The following is a 27816-nucleotide window of genomic DNA, read 5'->3' on the forward strand; positions in this document are numbered from 1 at the left end:
TGGGATCATCCGGCATAATTGCTGTCTGCCCCGCCAAACACTATCTATATGTCCATATCTGGGCACGGTATCTGTTGTTATACTGGGAACCTGTCGAATGAAAACGAAAAAAAGGCTTACACATCCATGTGGTATTCATTTGTTGTTTGGTTGTATATACGTCGAAGCTCTACTTCATCATACATCTTTCCCATTGTTTACGTGGATAAGTAACGCTGTGCTTTCAGAGAGGCCTATACTCCAGCTGTCGTCCCCTGTGTGGGTTTTTATTTCCGTAACGTGATAGGTGCAGACAAGCCTCCACAACTCCTCCATCTCTGGCCACTGGGCAAAAATGTGGCCCGTAACTGTAATGGACACCCCTTCTCTCATGCCTAAATCGCTGTACCAGCCTCCGGATAATCAATCAAGCTCGGCTTCCCCTCTCTGCGGGACCCCCCGAACTTAGGTGGCTGCAACCAGGGGTCCGCTCCACGCCACCTGATCCGTGTGAAACGGGACGCTTTGATCCCGCGGCGTTACGGTGGGGCCCTGATGTTAGTTCGTTTTTTTTTTTTTGTTTAAACACCCCAGGCCGTGTGGTCATGTTCTGTTACCATAGACACCACTCCTCCGCCCCGCTGCGGTGTCACCATGGCAACGCCCTGCCCAAACCCATGATGGCATGTGTAGTTACTTGCCAGCCTCGCGGGAGTGAGTGTGTCCTGAGACCGGCTAGTGACAAACACACCCGATAGATCGGTTCTCTCATCATTTACTTACCGAAGCATTAATCAACCTAATGTGGTTTTTATTCACTTTCAGCGTCGTTGCATTCTGTCTCTGCACAAAGTCTGTTTACAACCGGAGCCATCAGGTGACTCACGTCTCTTGGAATAGTTTCTGTCTGGTTCTGAAATTCCGTTACTTTTACAACTCTCTTGCTTTCTCTCTCTCTCTCTCTCTCTCTCCATCTGTTACTGCCTCCCTCTACGTTCTTGACAAAGCCAGGGCCTCAGCTCAGAGCCAGGCCACCCATTACCAGGTATGATTATATCTGGGTTGTTGTTATCCTCAGAGGACCGACCGACGCAGCACCGCTTTTTCCAGTGTCTGAACCGCGGGGGGAGGCCAGCGCGAAGGCCAGCGCGAAGAACCAAACAAGAAAAAAAACGAAACGTGTTTGAGAAAGAGGCCAGAGTAGAGGAGGGAGGTGGAGGGAAAAGAGGACAGGGTGACAAAAGAGAGAGAGAGAGAGAGAGAGAGCAGTGAGACTGCTTGATCTGTCTATTAGGGATGGGACGATAAGCGATATTATCATTTATCGTGATAAAAAACTCTCACGATAATCGTATCGTGAAGATTTAATTTATCGTGATATCGTCCTCCATCATGCACTGGGATCAATTCACCTATTATTTGCCGAGCTGCATATCCGGTACCACTTAAACCCTCTACAATTGGTAAAAGGTACTTATAATATACATACCAAAAAATTGCTGATCTACAAGCTCACAATGCGTTGCAACACGACGCGTTGTGAGCTAGTAGATCTGCTATTTTTTTGGCAAATGTTCCGCCCCAGGATAATGGATTTTGATTATCGCGATAATATCGTAAATCGCGTATTTCTTTGTCACAATAATGGTGAAATGTTCATATCATCCCATCCCTACTGTCTATGTGTATGGAGAGCCAGGCCAGTTTGCCTCATAGATAAGTGTTCAGTCATTTCTTCCATTTGCTTCTCTCCCAGGGTCTTTTTTTGAAGCGGTGAAAACCGCTTCCAATGAGTGGCTTTGTGTGTCCCACGCCCATATATGGTCATTTCAGTCCAGAATGAACAGGTTTTTTCAAAAACAAAATGTGTGTTTCATGTCCATATATGGTCATCTCAGTCCAGAATGAACAGGCTTTTTCAAAAACAAAATGTATGTCACCTCATGACCATATATGGTCACTCCAGTCCAGACATGAACAGGTTTTTTCTCTCCCGTACGTCTAGCATATCAGTCCAGAATGAATAGGCTTTTTCAAAAAGCAAAATGTGTGTCCCATGTCCATATATGGCCCATTTCAGTTCAGAATGAACAGGTTTTATCTGTCCTGTATGTTCATAACTCTAGAATACATAGAATAAAAGTTCACCGCTTCACTTCGAACCGAGGTTTGATTTTTTCTTTTCTTTGCAGGATTACTGCAACATTTTTATGGACAGCAATTGCTAAATACTCTCATTCGAGTTTGTTTTTCTCTACGGGGCTACAGATCTGTGGGAGACTTCACTTATTAGGCTTTGACGTATGTATATACTGTATATGCTCATTCTCTGGGTCTACAGTATGTCCCTCTCTGGTTCTCAGGTCCTCATTGAGAGTGTGAGAGGGCGAGTCTTTCGAGTGCCAATAGCGTGTCACAGACAGTAGATAAATATGTCACTCTCCTGGGCAGAGCACGGCACTGTGGTGGTGGCGAGTGTGGTGGATTCAACAGTCTGCCGTTGTTGGCATGGTGAATCATTATGTGTACAGAGGGGGAGAGAGAGAGAGAGGGAGAGAGAGAGAGAGAGAGAGAGATAGACAGAGAGAGAGAAGAGAGAGAGAGAGAGAGAGAGAGAGAGAGAGAGAGAGAGAGAGAGAGAGAGAGAGAGAGAGAGAGAGAGAGAGAGGAGAGAGAGAGACTGAGACTGAGACTGAGAGTGAGAGTGAGAGTGAGAGTGTGAGAGAGACAGAGACAGAGACAGAGACAGAGACAGAGAGTGAGAGAGTGAGAGAGAGTGAGAGAGAGAGAGAGAGAGTGAGAGTGAGAGTGAGAGAGAGAGCGAAGAGAGAGATATCTTGCTCAGCCGAGCGTATATATATATCGTCACTGCCGGGCAGAAACCTTGTATCTCCAAGTTTCAACTTTGTTAATTTTTTCGCAAAGCAAAGCCCTGCTTCATCATACAAGGCCGTCGCACCAAAGGAGTGACGCCTCGCACCCCCGAGGCGTTGTGTGCTTGTAGATCGGCTGTTTTCACTAGTTTAAATCATTTTTAAAATGATAAATACAAAACAAACGGTTTTGGACATACAAGGTTTCCACCCGACAACGACGATATGAAAAACAAAGTTGTAGATGAAAGAAATGTGGGAGGGTTGAAAGCAGAACAAATGTATTCCCAGTAGTATTTAGTCTGGTTCAGTACCCATAACCAACCAGCTGTTACAGTAATAGTAAATAGTTTACATTTGTTCCCGTCTGAATACCTCTGTTTACAACCGTGGTTAATAGCGACTGATTTAGAACATTAGAGGAGATCTTTTTACAGCAGTATACTCAGAAAACAGTGACGGGTTTCTTTATTTTAAGATAAGGATCAGCATCTTGATAATGTCCTGTCCGGGGTCCCTGACCAAAATGTATTTCTACAAAGTTTTCTCTGCAATCTTTCACGGCTCTTACTTATTAAGCGATATTATTTAACTTTTCAGCACGCAGGACTGCAATTTTGCCACTGTATCTGCTTTCTCATATATCATAATTGAGATGTTTGTGAATGTGATAACAGCTAATTTATTTGATCAGCAAATGTAATATAACGCGCTAACTTGTGTGTATCGTACAGTAGAGAAAGATAATTCACACTCCATGACTGATTGAGTTAGGGGCTCTTACGGTACTTGACTAGCGGTAGCGTGACTATGACAGGGGCCCTTGTGTTTTGAGTTAGAGATTTACAAGAATTTACCACTTACTGTACTGATACACAGGAAAGGCCCTAATATATGATTAGCCTGGGAATACAGGCAGAGAGAACGGAGGGGTGGAAGGGTAAAGATCAAAGAACCAGACCCATGTACAGTACCTTTCATCAGTATCCATCAAAACGTAGTCATGTTTAAAGGTGATACACCATGCATTTAAAAAGTATTTATGTCATATTGTTTATGTCCCAAAAACGTTTTTCAAAAGGTTTGAGGCTAAATTACCACTCCTGAATAGAGAGCCTCTCATTTTTGAATGGCTCTCAGAGCATTTTCAGCTGCAGTACCACCTTTGGCCTGAACTGCGCCATCCCCCCAAAAAAATCTTTTTGAAAAAAAAAATGTTTTTTTTTTAAAGAAAAAAAATATTTTTGAAAAAAAAAGTTTTTTTTGAAAAAAAGAATATATATATATATTTCTTCAAAAACGGCCGTTTATGACGTCACAAACGGCAGCAAATCTGGACAGCCTGTTTTGAGAACCCGTGGGATGCTTTTAACCTCCACCTTCCCAAAACCAGAGAAAGACACAACGGTCTGAAATGGGACTTTGTGAGGATAGAAGGTGCTAGTGGGACCCCAAAAAAAGGTTTTAAAATAGGAAAAGTGAATTTTCATGGTGTATCACCACTTTATGCTTACTGTTGGTACCCGTAATGCCAGTAATCATCCCTAGGTAAGCCTTTGAAAAAAAATGAGAGTAGAAATTAAAGTTATGTCTAATGTGGAGTTGCAACTAATGATTATTTTTTAATTTCATGTAATTAACTCGTATTATAAAATGGTGGTGAAATTTGTACAAAATGATGGTAAACGATATAAGTTACCTGAACGTGCTATCCAGCAATACAAAGAAAATCGTATTATATTATTATGATAAGAGTATTATTTGTAGATAGTCATGTTAGAAATGTTTACATAATAGTTTTAAAGTTCACTTGGTTGTATTGATTTATTCGATAGACAGAAGAAACATTACTGGCACACATTCATACTTGTCCCTCCCTGATTATTACACAATTAAAGGAGTAGTTCACCCCCAAAATGACTTTTTTTTCCTATTGATTACTCATGCCATGGAGAGTAGAGTTCAATAATATATTTTGGTTTTTGCCACATTCCTAAGACAAAAATTTGATTCGAGTAAATTTACCCCCATTGATTCCTGGATGGCGACCCGTTTCGAAACGGGTCACCATCCAGAACGAATGAGGGTACATTTATTGTTATCACATTTTTGTCTTAGGAATGCGACAAAAAACTAAAAATATTATTGAACTCTAGTCTCTATTGCGTGACTAATCAATAGAAAAAAAGTCATTTTGGGGGTGAACTACTCCTTTAAAGGACAACTTTAGTTTTTTACAACAAGGGTTCATATTTTAGATTGTAATTAAAGAATATAAAAGATGAGTGTCAAATTGATTTCATTTACTTCTTTCTATTGTTTTAGAGATTCTTATTTCAGTGGTTGGGGGCATGCGTACAAGTGGCTAAATATGTCATTTTACACAGATTAAGCCCATTCCCAAGATACAACGCAACCTTTCATGGTTGGATGTGACTTATGGGGGCTAGAAGTGTTACTGTAAATAGCAGTAAAGAGACTGCTGGCTTATTGTGTCTAAAAAGACATATTTAGCCACTTGTACGCATGCCCCCATGCGTACGCATGCCCCATTTTAGCACGGTAAACGCGATAAAACAGTAGAACGAAGCAAATGAAAACATTTTAACACACACTTTTTCGTTTCTCTAATTACAATCTAAAATATGAACCCTTGTTGTAAAAATAATCAAACCTTGGTTCGAAGTGGAGCGGTGAATTTGAGCAGTTCCAGGTCTATGTTTTTGATTCTATGTGTTCTAAATCTATGAATTCTGTCCTAGATCTATAATGCAGTGATGTTGCTAGCTTTTTAATGTGTCATGCTGTTGTGTGTGTGTGTGTGTGTGTGTGTGGGGGGGGGGGGGGTTAGTGTTGGTGCGTGCGCGTGCGCGTGTGTGTGTGTGTGTGCGTTTGTGTAGTGAGTGTGGGTGGGGGGGTGTGTGTGTGTCATGCTGTTGTGTGTGTGTGGGGGGGGGGGGGGTGAGTGTTGCTGCGTGAGTGTGGGTGGGGGGGGGGGTGTCATGATGTTGTGTGTGTGGGGGGGGGGTGAGTGTTGCTGCGTGCGCGTGTGTGTGTGTGTGTGTGTGTGTGTGTGCGTGCGTGCGTGCGTGTGTGTGTGTGTGTGTGTGGGGGGGGGGGGGGGTTGAGTGTTGCTGCATGTGTGTGTGTGTGTGTGTGTGTGTGTGTGTGTGTGTGTGTGTGTGTGTGTGTATGTGTGCCTGCACAACAGCGCCCCTCCTTTAACTTGTGTGGCCACTCAAGGTATTGCCAGGCTACAGACATAGCCACCCAGAGACATAGCCACCCACGGACATACCTGTCTATTGGGAGCGCTTTCACCGCTCCAAAAAACAAAGTTGTCCTTTAAGCCAAATAATTGATAGCTATAATTCGAAATGTAATGTTACGTGTACTGTATGTGTTAAGTCGACGATGGCGTGCTGAATCTCAACATAGCTTGAGATATGCGTCGTCTTTCTCTAACCTTAAATTACCCAGCCAGATTTGATCTGCCATGGTATTGTAGGTCCAGACAGGGTCAGCCCTGGAGAAAAGCTTAGAACGACTGCAATGCAGTCCCCAAAGAGTTGGTTTGTTTTCCCCATGTCACTAATGGACTGTGAAAATCAATTTTAATGACAGTCAGAGAGAGCTGCACGCTGCGGGGGTTTGTAACAGAAAGACCCCGGCCACTTTATACTTTGTTCTCTTAGCTAACAAAGACCCCAGTGTGCGTGAGTTCAGATACTGCTGAAATGTCATATCAGAGCCACGCAAAGTTGCCTTTTAGGGAGAAACACAGCGTGCTGTCTTTGTGAGTTTATCAGCAAAGTGAATGCATAAACAACAAAAAAGCCTGATAAAGAACTACATTCTGTAACATGAGATTGCCCTAATTACGCTTGAGCACTAACCGTGTATCCCCTAATGTTTTGAGAGTATTGAGAGAGAACACAAAGCAAATTGAAGCTTTGATATTCTCGCTATGAGGCAGCGGGAGGGTGGGGGGTAGGAGGGATGATTTCATGTGCTTTGCTCGATGGTTATTAGTGTGGGCACTCTCTGTGGCTTCGCGCCGGTCTTTGTGCCTTGGATTTGCTGATAGCGTTTAATCACATTAAGCTTGGCATCACTATTTTGGGGTATGTCGTTACAGGTGAAAACTACATAAAAGTTCAAAAAACATTAAAAAAATGTTCAAACACTCTCACTCTCAAAAAGAAAAAAACAACAAAAACATAAATAATAATTCAATAGCTCACAAGGCGCCATGATGCGACGCTTTGTGTGCTTGTACATCAGCTATCTTTGCAATTCCTTGTACAAAGTATTGAGGTTTAAGTCAGTGTTTCTCAAAGAGGATTCCAGGGACTCTGTGGGTTCCTTTAGGGACCCACACAAGTCTGTAACTCTGACAGTGTACAAATGGAACCAAATGAACCCTAACGGGTTCATTTGGTTCCATTTACACTGTCAGAGTTAAGGGGAGACCTTGAAATTTGAAAGCTTGAGAAACACTGGTTTAAAGGTGATACACCATGAAATTTCACTTTTCCTATTTTAAAACCTTTTTTTGGGGTCCCACTAGCACCTTCTATCCTCACAAAGTCCCATTTCTGACCGTTGTGTCTTTTTCTGGTTTTGAGAAGGCGAAGGTTAAAAGTATCCCACGGGTTCTCAAAACAGGCTATCCAGATTTGCTGCCGATTGTGATGTCATCATCGGCCGTTTTTGAAGAAAGAAAAAGGAGTGGTAATTTAGCCTCAAACCTTTTGAAAAACGTTTTTGGGACATAAACAATATGACATAAATACTTTTTAAATGCATGGTGTATCACCTTTAAGTGATTAACTATGATATTCCTGGCACCAGGACGGTACTGTACTACGGTATACTGTACGTGTGCTTATTGTTCATGTGTGTGTAATGTACTGTATGTTCTCCTTGGTAGGTGGAGCTCCATCTGAAGCCCATCCAGTCGCTCCTGCTCCACCAGAAACCCCTGGCCTTCGTGCTCAACTCCCCTCAGCCGCTGATCTGGGAGATCAAGACGGAGAAGCTTGCCCTGGGCATCAAACACACCTTTCATGTGAGTCCCCAGCGGTCCCTAAGACCGTCCAAATCTTTCGCTCTCACGTAGCGGATTTACTCCTTCCACAGCCCAAACCATATCTCCATTTAAGTGGCCTACTTCTCCCGAGGAAGGTATTTTATGGGGCCGTTAATTTGCGGAGGAAGCCTTTCCACGCTCCAAAAGAGTTTGATCAGGACCGCATGCGCACTGTCTGTACACAACGACCGCAGTTGCCCATGTGCATTGTGGCGAGACGTTAATTTCTTTATTCTAGTGCCTAACGTGCATCCGTGTTTAGCTGTGGATGCGGACTTTTAATACTCAGCAGATGTTAAGCTTTCTCCTTCCTTTAGCAGTAAACTATAAACTGTAAACAAACACGTCACTCTCTCATGCTGACTGTTGAACCAGATTTAAACATTGTTGCAAGATGTTTAGGTAATTTCCTAGAAATATGTGACGTGTGATTTGATACCTGATAGTATGATTTTTAATGGGTTTAAAAAAGATTTGCTTACAATTAGTAAAAGATTCAAATTGGGATTAGGGTTAGGATTAAGCATTTTAGAGGTTTGGTTTAAGGGTCAGGGTTGGAGTTAGCTGGTCACCGAAAATAGCTGATCTACAAGCGCAAAGTGCGTCGCAGTGCGACCAGTTGTGTGCTTGTTGTTCAGCCATTTTAGATTTTTAGGGCTAGGGTTTAAAAGAAAAAAAATCACACCCAATGTGAAGTGAGCGGTGGTCGTGTTGCATAACGTCTTCAATTGGTAATTGGTGATGTAATACAGGCTACACACACACACACACACACACACACACATTGCTATGGCAAAAACGCTGAGGAAAAAGACTAGGATATAGGTCTAGGATGTAATTGGTGATGTAATATGGCTACACGCACATTTGCTATGGCAAAACTCTGAGGAAAAGTGGCTACAGACACACGCACAGCCACTCTATGGAGCGGTTTACCACCGCTCAAAAAGAAAGAAGTGTGTGTGTACTGTATGTGTGTTGTGTGTGAAATGTATCTATCCAAGAAGATCAAGCGTGTAATGAGATCAGCTTTGTTGGCAGCGCTCTCCTTATTAACAACCTTATTGTTGTGCAGTCAGAGGCGTCACAAGGGGTAGGAAAGTGGGACTGAGTTACCAGGGCCCAAGGTGGAGGGGCCCTATAGTAACTTTAGCTATTGAAAAATAGCAGATATACAAGCTCACAGCGCGGCACCGAGTGCCGCGCTGCGAGCTTGTAGATCTGCTATTTTTGAAAAGTCGTGAAAATAACTCAAATTTTGCTTCTGGGGGGGTCCCTGGAACTAAATATTTTGAGATGGGGGGGGGGGTCCTTCACATGAAAAAGTTTGAGCATCACTGACATGGAAACATGGGTTTCTTGGCACACATTTTCACGATTTTTCAAAAATAGCAGATCTACAAGCTCGCAGCGCGGCACTCGGTGCCGGGCTGTGAGCTTATATCTGCTATTTTTCAATAGTTAACATTCATGGGGGGCCCGCAGTGAATCCTTGTACCCCGGGCCCAGAATTTGGTGTGACGCCCCTGTGTGCAGTGCCTCTGTTATACGGTGCCGGGCCGTTTCCCGCCAGCCTCCCTGCATCTTCTAAACAATCATGTTGACGGCCGGGCAGCTGTGCAAATCTGCCAGGGCGTTTCCTCCTGTCACGGAAAGGGGGGAAAAAACTCACAGAAAGGGAGGGGAAGGAGGAGGGGATTGAGGCGAGGTACAGTAGCTTATAGCAGACAATGAATCCCAACGTTTTTTAATTTTATTTTAAACAACCCCCCTGTTTGACACGCATTAGGACAATTAATGGCCCCCATTTGATATGATTGTTATCTCTGGGGCCCCCAATCTACAAAATCCTCAACGTTAGTCAACTCTGAGATATTATTTATATATATAAAAGATAGAACCTCTCTTATCCAAGGTTCTAGTGAAGCTTCACCATTTCACCTGTACATTTCAGACTGGAGAACTATTCAGTGTTACAGTTGCAGATTTAAAGATGCAGTGCCGTGATTTTTTCCCCCCTAAAACATGATGATTAGGTATTATGATTATACTAGGAGGAAGATTTTTTTTCAAAAAAAGTGTACAGAAAGTGTTAAAATTTGTTTTTTTATGTGGCCACACCCACCAGTTAATTAAGTATGCCTGGTTGCCAGGTGGGTGGTGACCCAGCTGAGGTTAACCACTCCCACAGTGTTGGGTGAATGTTAAAAGGGGAGGGTCTGAGTTTATGATGTCATTTAATCTGTGTTTTTCGACCTTTTGACTCAGAGGCTTTCAGCTTTCAGGAAGAAACCACAAATACACAGGGAAGACAAATCGGCACATTATAACCACACCTGGGGGTCTATTAGAGTCATTTTACCTCCATAGACACATACAAAACAGAAAAAGTACACAACTATGGCACCACCTCTTTAAGGTTAGACTTAGTGCTCTGACTATAATCCGAACAAGGTCAACCTCCTCCCTGCCCGAATACAGGTCAATTTCTTAAGAGGAACACACACTGGACGCGGAGGCGGCGCAGAGGCGGCGCGGAAGCGGCGCGTCAAAAAATACGGCCCCGTTATTTTCAATGAACTAACTCACACCGGCGGCGTGGGGCGCGCGCAGCCGCGGGTCTGCCGCCTCGTCTGCCGCGCCGATACGCCGCTGTTCTATTTTTCCAGCGTTGCCGTGCGGTGAACATGTTCTCCCATGGTTCTCCCCACCAGGGGAAATGGATGTGCTGTGTGGCAGCGCGCCGCATCCAGTTGGGGTTACTGCGCGGCACTTCACGTGCGTCGGTAGCGCGACGCAACGCTGCGGAGCCGCCCGCGTCCAGTGTGTGCTCCCCTTTACACTTTTAAGAGTTAAATTAACTCTCGGGATATTACTCTGTAGCTTTCCCAGACTCTTGTTGTGACCACGGGACGGAGGCAGCTTTTGGTGAAGGCTTTTCTGGGAGTTGTGAGAGCCGGGGCCCCCTGGAGAGCCAGCCGTATTTAGTATGGGGACCGCCTTGCTGTGAAACTTAATGAAAAATTGAAAATGGACCACTTCAGTACTCGTACGTCTAAGCCATGTGTATCCCAGGAGGGAATCACAGGAAAATGAGACACTAGGCCTCTCCGCCATGGCTTAACCTAAACCATGCTGGTATGAGAGACTTTTTAGCTCTAAACTTTTTTTATCTTGCCTTGTATTCTCTCTGGACCTTCACGTATCTGGGGGGGGGTTAGCAGGAGGAATCAATTTGAAAATGTATGTTAACGCCGTGGCATTCTGCAAGAATGCAGCATGTGTGGGATGAGGTTTAAATTACTTCCATCAGTGTTTACTCCTCACATCGCAAAACATCCTACCATGAAAGCCAGCGAGACGCAGAGATGAACGCATATACCGAAATCTATGCCTCTCTCTCACACACATAAAGCTCATCCTGGGCCCATGAAGGTCCCCGCATGCACGGACAATTACACATAAACCCCACTGTACTACCGTACAGGGACCTGCAGAGAATGCTAGAGAGGCAGGGGCTGGAATTTCCTAAAAGGGCCTTTTGGTGGAAGCACCGAAAATAGCAGACCTCCAAGCTCACTGCGACGCGTTGTGAGGTTGGAGGTCGGCTATTTTCGGTGTGTGAAACCACACTGAACGAAGCATAACCAAGTCAATACTGGAGATGTGGCGTAATGGCATGGATTTCTACACAGAGAGAGGGCAATTCTTTCAACATAAGATGCTGCATTCAAGTTCAGGAGAGTTTTGACAAGGCAATTCTATTGAACGCTGCCTTCAGGTATGGCATGGAAAGAGGGCATTTGCATTTCTTTCACCATAGTAAACATTTTCAGTTTTTACAGACAGATAAAAGGGCAGGGGCTCGAGCCCCCTTTGATGTCTATGTGTGCGCGTGCCTGCTACTGTAGAAGAACCACAGGTCACTTGAAACACAATAAGAGCCTAATGTGGAACTCAGCCCTCTCTGCGGGTTCCACCGTGTGACGTTTACTACAGGTGGGAGACGTTCATATCACTCGTAGTCTGCTGGCCTTGGTGTCTGTCTGAGGGTCAGCCTGAAATGTGACCGTCCTCATCATGGAGGGACAGGGGCGTCACAAGGGGGGGGGGGGGGGGGGGGGGGGGGGAGTGGGACTGAGTTACTAGGGCCCAAGGTGGAGGGGGCCTCAACTATTTTATACTTTAGCTATTGAAAAATAGCAGATATACAAGCTCGCAGCCGCGCTGCGAGCTTGTAGATCTGCTATTTTTGAAAAGTCGTGAAAATCTTTGAATAATTATATGTATTTGTTTTTTGCTTCTAGGGGGTCCCTGGGACTAAATATTTTGAGATGGGGGTCCGTGGCCAAATAAATATCATTTTGGGGGTCCTTGACATGAAAAAATTTGAGCACCACTGACATAGAAACATAGGTTTTTCAAAAAAAACCTTAGAAGGAAAGACTTCACAATTTTTCAACAACAGTTAAAGCACAAAATAATGCGTAATAATAATGTGTTCCCATGCAGTCTAAATGGGGTTAAACCCCCTCCCCCTATGAAGAACATTCATGGGGGCCCCCGCAGTGAATCCTTGTACCCAAAGGGCCCCGAATTTGGTGCGGTAGACACCCCTGTGGAGGGCTCATTCCTCTTTCAGCAGCTTTGTGTAGAGTAAAAGTACAATATTTGCCCCTGAGCTGTAGTGGAGTAGAGGTAAAAGTACAGAGAATTGGAAACACTCAGGTAAAGTAAAAATACCTCAATTGTACTTAACCCATTTAGAACGGGTACACATTATTATTATATGCTTTAGGTGCCGCGCTGCAAGCTTGTAGATCTGCTATTTTTGGAAAAATCGTGAAAATTAGAATTTTGACCCGATTCTATAAGTGTCTTTTGAATCCTTCTAAGATAAAAAAAAAAACTGTGTTTCTATGAGGGTGTTTCTGTGTTTCTATGACCCACAGACTGGGTCTATTCTGCATCTAGCTTAAGGCCACAGACTGGGTCTATTCTGCATCTAGCTTAAGGTCACAGACTGGGTCTATTCTGCATCTAGCTTAAGGTCACAGACTGGGTCTATTCTGCATCTAGCTTAAGGCCACAGACTGGGTCTATTCTGCATCTAGCTTAAGGCCACAGACTGGGTCTATTCTGCATCTAGCTTAAGGCCACAGACTGGGTCTATTCTGCATCTAGCTTAAGGCCACAGACTGGGTCTATTCTGCATCTAGCTTAAGGCCACAGACTGGGTCTATTCTGCATCTAGCTTAAGGCCACAGACTGGGTCTATTCTGCATCTAGCTTAAGGCCACAGACTGGGTCTATTCTGCATCTAGCTTAAGGTCACAGACTGGGTCTATTCTGCATCTAGCTTAAGGTCACAGACTGGGTCTATTCTGCATCTAGCTTATGGTCACAGACTGGGTCTATTCTGCATCTAGCTTAAGGCCACAGACTGGGTCTATTCTGCATCTAGCTTAAGGTCACAGACTGGGTCTATTCTGCATCTAGCTTAAGGCCACAGACTGGGTCTATTCTGCATCTAGCTTAAGGCCACAGACTGGGTCTATTCTGCATCTAGCTTAAGGCCACAGACTGGGTCTATTCTGCATCTAGCTTAAGGTCACAGACTGGGTCTATTCTGCATCTAGCTTAAGGCCACAGACTGGGTCTATTCTGCATCTAGCTTAAGGCCACAGACTGGGTCTATTCTGCATCTAGCTTAAACACATCAAACCTTTTCATGTGAAGGACCCCCAAAATGATCTTTATTTGGCCACGGACCCCCATCTCAAAATATTTAGTTCCAGAGACCACCCAGAAGCAAAATTGGAGTTACAAACGTACGCTTTGAAAATACATGTATTCAAAGATTTGCACACATTTTCACGACTTTTTCAAAAATAGCAGATCTACAAGCTCGCAGCGCGGCACTCGGTGCCGCGCTGTGAGCTTGTATATCTGCTATTTTTCACTGGTTGTAGACTTTTGTAGAGGGTCATTACTGGCTGCACACCCAAAACCTGCTGGTTGCCCGGGCAGCTGTGCAAATCCACCAGGGCGTATCCTCCTCCTCGCATCACCAACAAAACTAAAATGGGAAGGGAGGGGGTGGAGTAGCGTGGCAATGTCGAAAAGGTCAGCAAAGGTCAGGTTTACTAGGTTTGCTTTTTTTCCCTTGGCTCTGGAAAACCTTTTGGTGAGAGGGGCACAGAGTTTGAAGATTAACCGTAGTCTTAAAATGTATTTATCTTAAAAGCACTTTGAGCTAAATACAGTAAAGTTGATGATTAGCCTTACCTTGCGGTCCCAGCTATCCATTGTGAGTCGGTAAAGTCTGTGATTTGTTTACAACACACGTTGGCGTGCACGCGAAGTGAAGCTGCTCCATAGAAATCCATTGATCTTGCAATCTTTAGTCTTCATTTAGTCAAAAAAATACATTTTGATCCCTGCAAGGCTGGTATGTTTCGAGCTAAATCTGCAATCGTATGGTGGCTGCCATGACACCCTCATGTCAACACACTTCTCCGGGACTAGATCCAGGTCAAAGTAAAAAAAAAAAGGAAAGTGACCAAAAATGAGCGCAATTAACTTCCTGCCCTTCAAAATAATAGCGGCTGCCTATGAGACAAAATGCTGGCGCTCTGTGCAATTCAAGCCTTCAAATAAGAGGCACTAAATAAGGTATTAATGATTTTCTTGTGCGTGTACCTACAGTATAAAGGTTATACTACAATAACGGTCAACAATATTGTTTGGCGGATCCAAACAATAAAAACATGTTGTAATTGTAGAGTAGACTGTGTAAGCCATTTACCATGAGAGGGAGTGGGTTGTTTACCACTGTTTCAGGGTTGTGGCACGAGGCGAAGCCAACAACCCACAACCCTCGAATGGTAAATTGCTTTTTTACCACTTCTACCATATAAATGAAAGAAAACACAGTGATCTTGGAAATGTTACAACTGCAACACAACAGTGGGCGTGGTCCATGAGCCAACTCAAGGTTGTTGACTGATTTACCACTGTTTTAAGCAAATCAGAATCCAGTATCTGAACATGTGACCACAAAAAGTGGTAGAAGCTGTCATATGATGAAATGGTCACATACTCTCTTGGTTGCCTTGAGCGGCGAGAAACAATTATAGCAATGGAAGTGGAATCCCAGCTTTCAGCTTGTCCCCAATCCATCTCAGACGATTACTCCTGCAAGGCCTAAACTGCACCCAAAAAAAAACAACCAAAAAAAAAACACCCATTTTAATTGCGTTATTTCCTGAACTAAATGGAAATGTTCTCCTGTCAGGGGCAAAGGGCTATAGGCTATATTTCATGCAGACAAATGTGCACACAGCCCGCTATAGTGTTCTTTAAAGCTGTAGCAGTGTGGAGCTATAGCACAGCGGGCCTCTCTCTCTCTCTCTCTCTCTCTCTCTCTCTCTCTCTCTCTCTGAGGGGACCAGCGGGTCAGCATCATAGTAAATGTCTCTCCTTGTCAGTGGTGGCAGACAGAACACAGCTGACACCCGTGAAGGCCTGCTAGCCCCCCCGGCCCCGAACTGTTGCTGTGTGTCTAATGACGTTAGACATGGGATATGACACGGGACCCTCTGCCACCTTTCCCAGAGCCGAGGAGGAGGAGGAGGCCAGGGAACCTCCCTTCCTCCTACGTGACAACTTCACTTGGTGCTTCGGCCGTAATCTCGCAGGCTTTTTGCGGAATAATGATGTATACGTGTTCTCTTTTTTAAAAGATGTGTTCGTGTTTTCTGGCGATTTCTTGGGAGTATTTTCAGATTCTGTGCAATGTGTTTCATTTGCTGGCGAGCCATTCGTCTCCCTCTGACACTGCTCTTTGTTTAAGCAGGGAGAGATAAAGCTAATCCACATGGCGGTCCCTCCTGGTGGGGGGGGGGGAGGGGAGGGGGGTAAGTGTTTGGCTTTCTGAGTGACAGGCCCTGAGCCCTCTCCGCTAACGTATAGAAAGACATCCTATCCACCGCGCAGCGCTGCAACCTAGAGTGTTCATTTAACTTTTCAAAAGTCAAATTAAAGTTAAAAGGCTCGACTGCAGAGAGTCATAACCCTGGGTGAATCCCCCTGGAGCTGCCCCCGCGTCTCAGGTTTTCTCCGCGGGGGTTAAACCTCCTCGACGTGCTGCTGCCGCGCCACTAAAACTCTCTCTCCCTTCTGGGAGACAAGATGGGCCCCGTCAGTGTCAGCCTTCCTTTCCTTCTGTCTGTCTTCGCTCCACTTTAAAGGGGCTGCGGTGACAACCGGAGTGTGACAGCCAGGCAGTCCCCAAAAAACGACCGAGAATACTTAAGCGGTAACACATGAAGAGGACCCGCGTGCCGGAATGGCAGCGATTAAGTGACGGGGCGGCACCGAGTCCCGCGGGCTTGGGCTCGGTGCAGGTAAGAGCCGAGACAGAATAGTGAGTGCCTGAGTCAATAGGAATGGTTAGTGGGTTCAGGGGCGTCACAAGGGGGGAGGGGGAAGTGGGACTGAGTTACTAGGGCCCAAGGTGGAGGGGCCTTAATTATTTTATACTTTAGCTATTGAAGCAGATATACAAGCTCACAGCGCGGCACCGAGTGCCGCACTGCGAGCTTGTAGATCTGCTGTTTTTGAAAAGTGGTGAAAATGTGTGCAAATCTTTGAATATATGTATTTTTTAAGCGAACATTTGTAACTCAAAACTAAAAAAAAACACGTAATAATGCGTTCCCAGTCCAAATGGGTTAAACCCCCTCCCCCAATGATGAAGAACATTCATGGGGGCCCCCGCAGTGAATCCTTGTACCCATGGGGCCCAGAATTTCATGCGACACCCCTGAGTATAGTATAGGTTCTAAATGCTCCAGAACAGAACCAGACCTCCCTCACTCTGGCTGTTTCCTGAGGCTAATTGTAGCCTGCCAGTCCTAGTTTCCGCGTCCCAACACAACAGGGCTCTCCGTGGACACAGATGGATGGTGGGGGCCGTGGGGGGGGGGGGGGGGGGGGGGGGGCTGGAAAAGCCTGGGAGTGCTGTGTTGCTGTTGGCCACCGGACCCCTCTACTTCTACTTGCCTTTTTAAAATGCCAGAATCCAGACGTCTTGTTGTAAAACACACTTTCTGTCGCGCTGCCCTGTCAATCAGGTTAGGCATGGAACTAACACTGGACCCGGCAATGGCAAAGTGGATCAGGCATGTGCACACATAGACATCAAAGGGGGCTTGAGCCCCTGCCCTTTTATCTGCCTGTGTAAAAACTGCCCTCTCCAGAGTCCAGACCATGAATGCAGTTTTTACTATGGTGAAAGAGATGCAAATGCCCTCTTTCCATATGCCATACCTGAAGGCAGCATTCAAGAGAATTGCCTTGTCCAAACTCTCCTGAACTCGGAACGCTGCAGCTTATGTTGAAAGAATTGCATTCTTTGTGTAGAAATCTCCTAGCCTGACACTCAGCCTGAATTGACATTTCGTTTCACTTCATTATTCAGTCTGAACTCGCTTCCCCCCAGGGCGATTGCATGGATGGGCGTTGCCAAAAAGAGGCAGTCTTCAGCGATTGGTTCACCGACCAACACATGACATAGTGTTGTTATGTGTGCCTGGCTGGCTAGTGGCTAGCCTGTTGCTTGCTACTGCTACTTGCTAACCAAAGAAACAGTCAGAATAGGAGCACTACGAACAAGTAATCAAACACAACATGACATGCCTGCTACTGGTGTTTCATAGCGAGATCGATACAATCGCATTTTACCGCAATTTACCGCATTTTACCGCGATGCGCTGTACGGTACGGCGGCGGCGCTGGTGTACTTGGAAACACACATGAGTTCTGGAAAACCCCCACCCACGCTGATCACAAGACGCTGATTCACGACGCTGATTCGCCGATCGGATTTTCAACCGAGGCAGGCCTCTTCAATGAGAGCGATTCTAGACCTGAATCGCCGAAACAAAAAAATTAAAGGGGTGTGGCTAGCGATTCAGGGTCTGGAACTAGGCTAGAAATCTCCAGTATTGACTTGATTATGCTTAGTTCAGTGTGGCATCACAATGCGTCGCAGCGCATTGAGCTTGGAGGTCTGCTATTTTCGATGTTTTCACCAAAATTGCCCTTTTAGAAATTTCAGCCCCTGCCTCGATCTGCACCTCCCTGGGGAGGATGGACAATGGAAATGGAAACGAACCCGAATTGAATATTTCTCCCAAAGAGACAGTTGAAATTGAAAGTGATCCGTGCGTCTCAAAGCTGTGGGCTTTACGCAGAATCATAGTCATGGCGTGTGATCTTACACACATCTTACACATTTTGTTTAGAGAGATCGATCTGGAACACATTACTGACATTACATGACTTTTGATGAAGTAACATTGCAGATATTCGCTGCCATCTGTTGCCCCTTTTCATTGTTGGCCAAGTCTTTCTTTTTCCTTTTATTATTAGTTAAAGATTTGTGGTGGTGATTTGTGGCCCCCCTCTGATCCCAGTTATTCCCACAAATATGCATACCCCCACACACACACACACGCACACACACACACACACGAGGGCACGCACGCATGCACTCACACACACACGCACGCTCACACGCACTCATGCACAGAAACACACAGCGTGCCGCGACCACCTCGCTGTGATTGTTAACTCTCAAATACCGGGAACGTGCCCGAGTCACGTTAGATTTTAACCACTTTAACCATTATTTTATGCTTTAACTATTGAAAAATCACACCCGTGTGAACTGAGCGGTGGTTGTGTGTGTGTGTGTGTGTGTGTGTGTGTGTGTGTGTGCGTGCGTGCGTGTGTGTGTGTGTGCGTGTGTGTGTGTGTGTGAGAGAGAGAGAGAGAGAATATTGCAGTTGATGCTCAGACTAGACTCAAGAGCACCCTCTCTGGTCACTGAGTGGTAGTTCAGGCTACATACACACATACATACACGGATACACGGATACACGGATACACACACGGCCATGCTATGGAGCGGTCTACCACCGCTCAAAAATAGCAGATATACAAGCTCACAGCGCGGCACCGGGTGCCGTGCTGCAAGCTTGTAGATCTGCTATTTTTGAAAAATCTTGAAAATGTGTGTAAGTCTTTGAATATCTTTGACCCGATCTTTGACCCGACTTCTAAATCCTTCCTGTTAATCAGTGGTTCTCAAACTTTTCCATGTCAAGGACCCCCAAAATTAAAAGTATTTGGCCACAGACTCTCAGCTCAAAATATGTTGTTCCAGGGACCACCCAGAAGCAAATATTTGAGTTACAAATGTTCGCTTTTAAAATATATATATTCAAAGACTTGCAAAAGAAAATCTTGATTTCTCAAAAATAGCAGATCTACAAGCTCGCAGCGCGGCACTCGGTGCCGCGCTGTGAGCTTGTATATCTGCTATTTTTCAATAGTTAAAGCATTCAATAATGCTAGGCCTAAATGGGTTAATTGAAACCATGGGTAGCCGGCGTTGGTTTTTTAGTTGGAGACGGGAGCGGGCGAAGGGAACGCTCCAGAGTGGCGCTGGGACAGATGGGATTGTTTTCTCCACAACAGATCCTGCCACAGTTCAACAGGAACACAACCCGCACGTCTGCAGCCACGCAGGCAGCAGCCGCCCGATTACCTCTCATCCAAGGAAAGGGATCAAATCAGCCACAAAAGCATTTATCACGTTCATATCACCAGAGATGTATCGACGTGTGCTCATTTTTCTTATCTAGGAGGCCCTAGCTCTCTCTCTCTCTCTCTCTCTCTCTCTCTCTCTCTCTCTCTCTCTGCGCTCTGTTTGTAACACCTCCTCGTTTCCAAACAGCCTTGGTGATTTCCCAGGCCCCTGAGTGTTGCTAGTTAGTGAGAAGAAGGCATTGGAGGATTGCAGCTTCGCGATAATTGATGGAAGACATTTGGCACGCTGTCTGTTTTCCACGCGGCTCGTATTGCACAACGCGCATTTGGCTGAAAGACCAGGAAATTATCTCTTTTGGACCGCGCTGTGTACAGTAAACCTTCAACGAACACATAGAACAGAGATAACCGGCGGCATCTGCAGATCAGCAAATGGCGCGTCAAACAAAATGCAGACGATTGTGTTTTTGATCAAGAGATAAACCTCAGTGGATGAATTTATTCAACATGGGTGCATGATTTTGAATCCTAATGGAACATTGCTGTTGCTACAGTAATTCACCCTTTGTCAAGTCCTGCCCGTTGTCCCGCCCATCTTCGCACCCATTGGTTGCTGTGTCTTGGTGGGACAAAAGTCCTTTCTCTACATCCACTACCATTTTAATTCAGTTGCTTCTTATTGTTATTCTGTGTGTTCAATTCTCATTTTAAACTTGGTTTCAGTAAAAAAGGAGCCTCTCAGGTGCAGTATAGTGACTGGGCATGTTTTTAAATGTTTTTATTTCTCCAAAAATGATGTTTTAGCAAATTCAACACAAAAAAGGCGGAACTAGGGCGGGACAAGGCAGATAGAGCCTGCTGGTTGGTCAGTCAGGGACCAATCAGAACCCTGACAAAGGGTGAATTGGGGGTCTGATCTCCCTCCTTTAAGTGGAAAAAAGTTACGCAAACGCTAGCATGCAAATTTGGACGTATTTCAAGTTCCTTTCATTTGAATGTCGATGCGATTCACAACTTGACCCAAACCAGCCAGATTAACAGCTCCAATGTTCAAAATCCCGCAATCTGCACTGAAGAAGAATACTCAGACTTGTTATTTGACAGGTAACCTGATGAGCCGCTAAGCTGCAGAGGTGTTGTGTTTTTGGTGTGATGAGGTTAGTGCTTTGCTTGGCCGAGCGCCATTCCTCTCACCTCTACGTGGACCTCGGTCCACACAGACAGGGGCGTCACAAGGGGTAGGAAAGTGGGACTGAGTTACCAGGGCCCAAGGTGGAGGGGCCCTATAGTAACTTTAGCTATTGAAAAATAGCAGATATACAAGCTCACAGCTCGGCACCGAGTGCCGTGCTGCGGCTGCGAACATTTGTAACTCAAATTTTGCTTCCGGGGAGGGGTCCCTGGAACTAAATAGTTTGAGATGGGGGTCTAGCTGTGGCCAAATACATATCATCTTGGGGGTCCTTCACATGAAAACGTTTGAGCACCACTGACATAGAAACATAAGGTTCTTGCACACATAAAATAGCAGATCTACAAGCTCGCAGCGCGGCACTCGGTGCCGCGCTGTGAGCTTGTATATCTGCTATTTTTCAATAGTTAACATTCATGGGGGGCCCGCAGTGAATCCTTGTACCCAGGGCCCAGAATTTGGTGTGACGCCCCTGCACACAGACAGGAAGCCTCCGATCCAAGCTAGCGCTGGTGGGGCAAGAGAGCATTATTATGAAACCAGCCCAGGGATAATCTGTCTGTCCAGAGCTGCCTGATACCAGGACACCGATAAACAACACTTGATTTATGGAGCCGGACAGATAGGGCCCTTCAGAACGTCCAACTTGGTGTCAGATTTCTGTTTGTTGAGGGACCGGCTAGGGGTGTTCGGAGTTCGGACGGCTACAGTTGGAAAGTTAAAACCGTGTATTGGACAGAGACTTTGAACCGCTCTTGATAAGGCTTCATTTAACCACTTAAACCCTATATACTACTTTATACTTTATATACCATTAACCACTAACCACTTAAACCCTATATACTACTTTATACTTTATATCAGGGGTCTTCAACACCTAGGGGGTCCTCCAAGTTACAACAGGGGGTCCTCCAAATCGTCATATCCTTTTTATATTAACAACTTGAACCCTAGTGTCCATATTCTGAGAACTGTAGCCAAAACTAGCAGATCTACAAGCTCACAACGCCTCGCGCTGCGAGGCCTTGTGAGCTTGTAGATCGGCTATTTTCGGCAAAGACGTTTGGTGTAGAGGGGAAAAAGAGCAGACTAAGAGTAAAAGGTCAAGTTTATTAGGTAATGATGGCTCAAGTAGTTAAATATCTGAAAACACAAATTGACATAAATCCAAAATACACTGATGATTGTGCTGTCAAACGATGAAACTACAGTATATGGAATGTATGAAAAGGTTGTGGGGGTCCCTGCTTCATCTCTCTCTCAACTAAGGGGTCCTTGGCCTGAAAACATTGAAGACCCCTGCTTTATATACCATTGACCGTGGTCCCCCAGGGGTCTATACTTGGCCCTGTCATTATTTCCCTGTACACCAAATGGCTTTGTCGAAAATAAACTACAAACTTAAAGTGCCTTGCATTGTGAGCTTGTACAGTACATCTGAGTACAGTATGTATTCAACCATTTTTATCCTCTTATGAAATGCCCAGAATAGGGATGCAAGGGTTTAAATGGTTAAACCCCACTACTGGAAGATCAGCAATGAGACCCTTTGCTGCTTATACGGCCAATGCTGGCTTTGAAATGCTATTACTTAAAAGCAAGGCTCTACAAAGTCTTTATTGGCTGCTTATGTTTTCCTGCAAAATTCTGAAGCTATTGGCTATTTATCACTGCGGATAGCTATTACCCAAAGACTATATGACACAAATAACTCTTTGTTTATTTGAGAATTTCACATCCCTTCCCCTCTATCAACATGCAGAGAGAGAGAGAGAGAGAGAGAGAGAGAGAAAGAGAGTGTGCGCGCGTGAATGCGTGCGTGTGCGTGCGCGTGGAGAGTGGGTCCCTTGCTTCCCCGTTTTAAATTCCTGAGGTTTCCAGAGCTCTGGAAGGCCTGGAGCTAATTTGGCTTTCAGGCTTTCCCCCTCTAATTCCTTGAGACTAATTACAGTCGTATTCCCGCAATTAAATTGATAAACTCTGCTGAACTTGGCAAGGCTATAGTGAAAGAAACCCCGGCCCCTTTCCCTGGGCTGCTCCTCCGGGGGGGGGGGGGGGGGGGGCTCCACCGCACTGCCCTGCGCTCGCCACGGCGAGGCGCGCCAACACGGCGAGGTGCGCCAACACGGCGAGGCGCGCCAACACGCGTGCCACCTATCTACTGTAACACCTCTTCTCCATTATTTTGACCCATTAGGACTTTTTACGCATTATTATTGTCTCCACCATCCGAAGGCAGGGGGAGAGTATGTTTTCGCCCCTGTCCGTCCGTGCATCCGTCTGTCCGTGCGTGCGTCCGTCCGTCCGTCCGTCCGTCCGTCCGTCCGTCCTCCGAGTTTGTTACCACCTAATCTCCGGTGCCGTTCACCCGGTCGCTGCTAAAATGAGCACGAACACTCCCTGGATGGCAATTTAGAACCTCTGCCCCACATTTTTCAAATGGCCCTGTTCTAGCGCCACCATGAGGCCGATGTTTGCAAAACACATTTCTGTACACTACTCCTACAGATTTTGTCCAAAAATCACGTAAATCGGTAGACAGTATCTCTACAGTCATGTGATCAACACGGATCTGTCTGATTGTCCATATTCCATCCTGATTGGCTGAGATTGGCTTTCAAAGTTTGTAAGATTGGTCCATTTTGGACAAAATGCCTCAAATCACAAACGCAGAGTGCAATTATCATGAAATCGCACACACACGTTCCCATAAGGCCAACTTTTTGAAATCAGCCTCATGGTGGCGCTATAACGGGCCGATTCGTGGTTTTACCTACAACTCCACCGATCAGTTTCAAACTTTGTAAGCACACTCCCTATAGGCCAAGGAAAAACCCTTTCTTGCATTTTTCACATCAGCCTTTTATAGCGCCACCAGGATGCAGACTTATGTAAGACACATTTTTGGATATTACTCCTTCAGATTTTACCCAAAATGAACACAAATCAGTACACAGTATCTCTACAGTCATATGATCAAGACAGATCTGTCCCATATTAAATATTCCATCCTGATTGGCTAAGATTGGCCTCCAAACTTTGCAGGATTGATCCGTTTCAAACAAAATGCCTCAAATCAAACACCGTGTGCAATTGTAATGAAATTGTGCAAGCACCTTACACTTGTAGTGCACCTTACACTACAAAATGCCTCATGGTGGCGCCATGAAAGGTCTAAGATTGGTGAAGAACACATGCCACCCTTTTTACATTGGCCTATTATGGCACCACCAGGACGCCTGGCACTGAGTGCCGCGCTGCGAGCTTGTAGGTCTGCTATTTTAGAAAAATCTTGAACATTTGTGCAAGTCTTTGAATATTTTTACCAGTGTCTTCTAAATCCTTTTAAGGTTCTGAAAAACGCATGTTTCTACGTGAGTTGTTCTCAAACTTTTTCATGTCGAGGACCCCTAGAATTATATGTATTTGGCTGCCGACCCCCATCTTGAAATATTATGTATCAGGGACCCCCCAGAAGCAAATATTTGTGTTACTGTACAAATGTTCACTTTAAAAAAGATATATTAAACGATTTGCAAAAAAATTGCAGATCTACAAGCTCTTGGCTTGTAGATCTGCTATATCAGCTAGGTTGTATATCAGCTATCTTTCAATAGCTAAAGCATAAAATAATCCCACACGTGTGCATCCACAATGCTCTTCCCTCCTCGCCGTATAGTGAACCTCGCTAAAAATAAAACCGATCTGGACCCGAGTTCTTCGATAGAGCGGCGGGCCTCTCTGCAGGCCTCGCAATTTACTGCCTCTGGTGACAATGCCAGGAACGGCGCCGGCGCGCACAGCATCCAGAGGTCAGACAGATGTTGTACACAGAGCAGGCAGTGATCTGAAATAATAATAATAAAAAAAAAGAAAGAAATCTAAACACCCCATAGGGATCCACTTTTATTATCGCGCCATCACAACTTGGGGACAGCTTCTTGGCAAACAGTGTCATCGCTGAATGAATAAGACCGTTCGGGGGCTTCACCTTTTATGCATGGGGTGCAGCCCTCCCTGCCAGTTGAATGTTAGGATTTTAACCCATTTTAGACCAGGAATTATTTTATGCTACTTTAACTATTGAATAATAGCTGATTTACAAGCACACAGCGCGGCACAGAGGGCTGTGCTGTGAGCTTGAATACCTGCTATTCTTGAAAAGTAGTGAAAATGTGTGCAAATCTTTGAATGTATTTATTTTTTAAAGCGAAGATTTGTAACTCAAATTTTGCTTCTGGAGGTCCCTGGAACGGAATATTTTGATATGGGGGTCCGTGGCCAAATACGTATCATTTTGGGGGTCCTTGACATGAAAAAGTGTGAGCACCACTGACGTATATACAAAACAAAAAAAAACATTTGAAGGATTTAGAAGACACTTATAGAATCCTAGGATCTTGGACCAGGGTCAAAATATTAAAAGACTTTCACAAAGAATTTTCACGATTTTTCCAAGAATAGCAGATCTCCAAGCTCGCAGCGCACCACTCGGTGCCGCGCCGCGAGCTTGTAGATCTGCTCTTTTCGATAATAGTTAAAGCACAAACCATCGCGTAAAACAATGCGTTCCCGTTCTTAAGGCGTTAATGTTTTAATTGGGCCTGCCAGCGCCCGTTGCGGCCGAGCCGTCACGCATGGCCCAGAGAGGACACCTTGGGAATGAGCAAAACAAACACGGCGGTATAATGAGGTGGACTGTCTAGACCGCGGACGACGTGCACTCATTTAGTCGTACGGCAGAGGTTTTAGCAGCACATGTGAATGTTTATCTCTCTGAAATGAAGCATATGGGTTGAGCTCCATTAAGAGCCAAAGGGGTGGTCCCCGCTCTCTGTCGCCCTGTACGCCCCCGGCCAAAAGACAAATCAGCACTTCATTCATTCATTGCCTTTCCACACGTTTTAACCACTTTCAACCCATGGCATCCCTGTATGGTGCGTGTTATTATTATGGGCGAGAATGTGAAGAAAATATCCCGAAATGTCCCAAAATATCGGAAGATTTTTCAAAGTTCTCAAGAAATGTGATATTATGTCGCATCGCGTTGCATTGTGAGCTGGTTGATTGAGGTAAATAGGCCCGAAGACCTTATCCCTCACTGTTTTTCTATATCGCCGTTGTCGGGTGGAAACCTCGTATCTCCCAAGTTTCAAATGTGTCCGTTCTTTCGCAAAGTAAAGCCCTGCTTCATCACACAAGGCCGTCGCACAAAAGTAGTGAAAAGAGCAGATCTACAAGCACACAACGCCTCGCGGTGCGAGGCGTTGTGTGCTTGTAGATCGGCTGTTTTCACTAGTTTAAATCATTTTTAAAATGATAAATGCAAAACGAACGGTTTTGGACATACAAGGTTTTCACCCGACAACGACGATATATATTTTTTAAATCGTGTTATTCGTGTTTTGTTTGTTTTCTAACCGTCACTACATTTCACGGCTGGATGTTGTGCTTTGATGGCGTTGCTATGGTGAAAGACCGTAAGACGGTGCCCAGTAATAATATCACGCTGGCTGGCATTCACTGACCCTGTTACTATGGAGCAGCACAAACTGCTGTTGGGTGGGAAAACTCGTATGTCCAAAACTGTGAGTTTTCAGGAAACTGAAAAATGTTCGCTTTGAAAATACATATAGTCAAAGATTTGCACAAATTTTCACGACTTTTTCAAAAATAGCAGATCTACAAGCTCGCAGCGCGGCACTCGGTGCCGCGCTGTGAGCTTGTATATCTGCTTTTTTTCACTGGTTAAAGCATTCAAACTGCTTTTGGGTGGAAAACTTGTATGTCCAAAACTGTGTGAGCTTTCAGGAAACGGAAATCCCTATGGATCCCTATGGGACAGGGACGTGCAGAGAATGTTAGAGAGAGAGGCAGGGGCTGACATTTCTAAAAGGGCCTCTTGGTGAGAATATTGTAAAATAGCAGACCTCCAAGCTCACAACGCGTCAGGCTATTTTCGGGACTTAATCTTGGTTTAGAGAGGGCACTTTTTACAGACGGATAAAGGGGCAGGGGCTCAAGCCCCCTTTGATGTCTATGTGTGCACGTGCCTGCTATAGTATGGAACCCTATGTAGTTATTGTTTCGTCAAAAGATCTCATTAATGCTTATCGTGAATGTTTATCGCGACGTGTTGTGAGCTTGTAGATCGGCTATTTTTTGCTACTTTTATGTGACACCTCACAGTAGTATGACAAAGTACACAAAAATACATAAAGAGTTGAAATAATAATGGAGATACGAGGTTTCTGCCTGACAGCAAGGCTATAAAAGCACAAGATCCAATATGTGCAAGTTATTGTCTTCTGGCAGACGCTGAGAGTCTGGATCCACTCAACACGAGCTGCCTCCGTGGATACCAAGGGCTCAGCGTACAACAGCACGCATGTGTATTGAATGAGCGTGTGCATACGCTGCACGTGTTACTCACTGTGTTTGTGTGTGTGTGTGTGTGTGCGTGTGTGCGTGTGTGCGTGTGTGCATGTGTGCGTGCGTGCGTGCGTGCGTGTGCGCAGTGGTGGAAAAAGTACTCACGTATTTTACTTAAGTAAAAGTATCAATACTGCAATGTAGAAACACTCCGTTACAAGTAAAAGTCTGGAATTCAAAATGTACTTGAGTAAAAGTACAAAAGTATCGGCATCAAAATGTACTTAAAGTACCAAAAATCTTAGATCGGCTATTTTCAAATAGCCATGGTATATAAAATAAGGCTAAAGTGGCTTATGTATGTTTTATAATATTAGAATGTATATACTAGTAACTAAAGCTTTCAAATAAATGTAGTGGAGTAAAAGTACAAGTGTGTGTGTGTGTGTGTGTGTGTGTGTGTGTGTGTGTGTGTGCGTGTGTGCGTGCGTGCGTGCGTGCGTGCGTGTGTGTTCACGTGCCAGTTTGTCCGTCAGTTTTTGTTTCTTGTTTTTGTCTTGGTGGCCATTAAAAAAAAAGAAAACTAAAAAGAAAAAAAGGCACATCGGTGATGACGCACAATCACATATTGTACCACGCCGCGTAAACAATAGAAACCAGACACCTTATTGTGACAGAGGAACATGTGT

The 27816-nt window shown here is 45.0% G+C and overlaps 1 protein-coding gene across 1 annotated transcript in view; it reads left to right on the top strand.

The window, feature by feature from the left end:
* The window catches only part of tgfbr3 (transforming growth factor, beta receptor III), a 152246-nt gene that overhangs the window by 58589 nt on the left and 65841 nt on the right, over nucleotides 1-27816 (top strand). Inside the window, exon 4 of the mRNA XM_080724877.1 lies at nucleotides 7786-7923. Within this exon, the coding sequence (XP_080581003.1) occupies nucleotides 7786-7923 (138 nt within the window). The remainder of the gene's footprint in view (nucleotides 1-7785; nucleotides 7924-27816) is intronic.

This window comes from Nannobrachium achirus (genome assembly GCF_963921795.1).
Source record: "Nannobrachium achirus genome assembly, chromosome: 1".
In the NCBI taxonomy this organism is placed as follows: Eukaryota; Metazoa; Chordata; class Actinopteri; order Myctophiformes; family Myctophidae; genus Nannobrachium; species Nannobrachium achirus.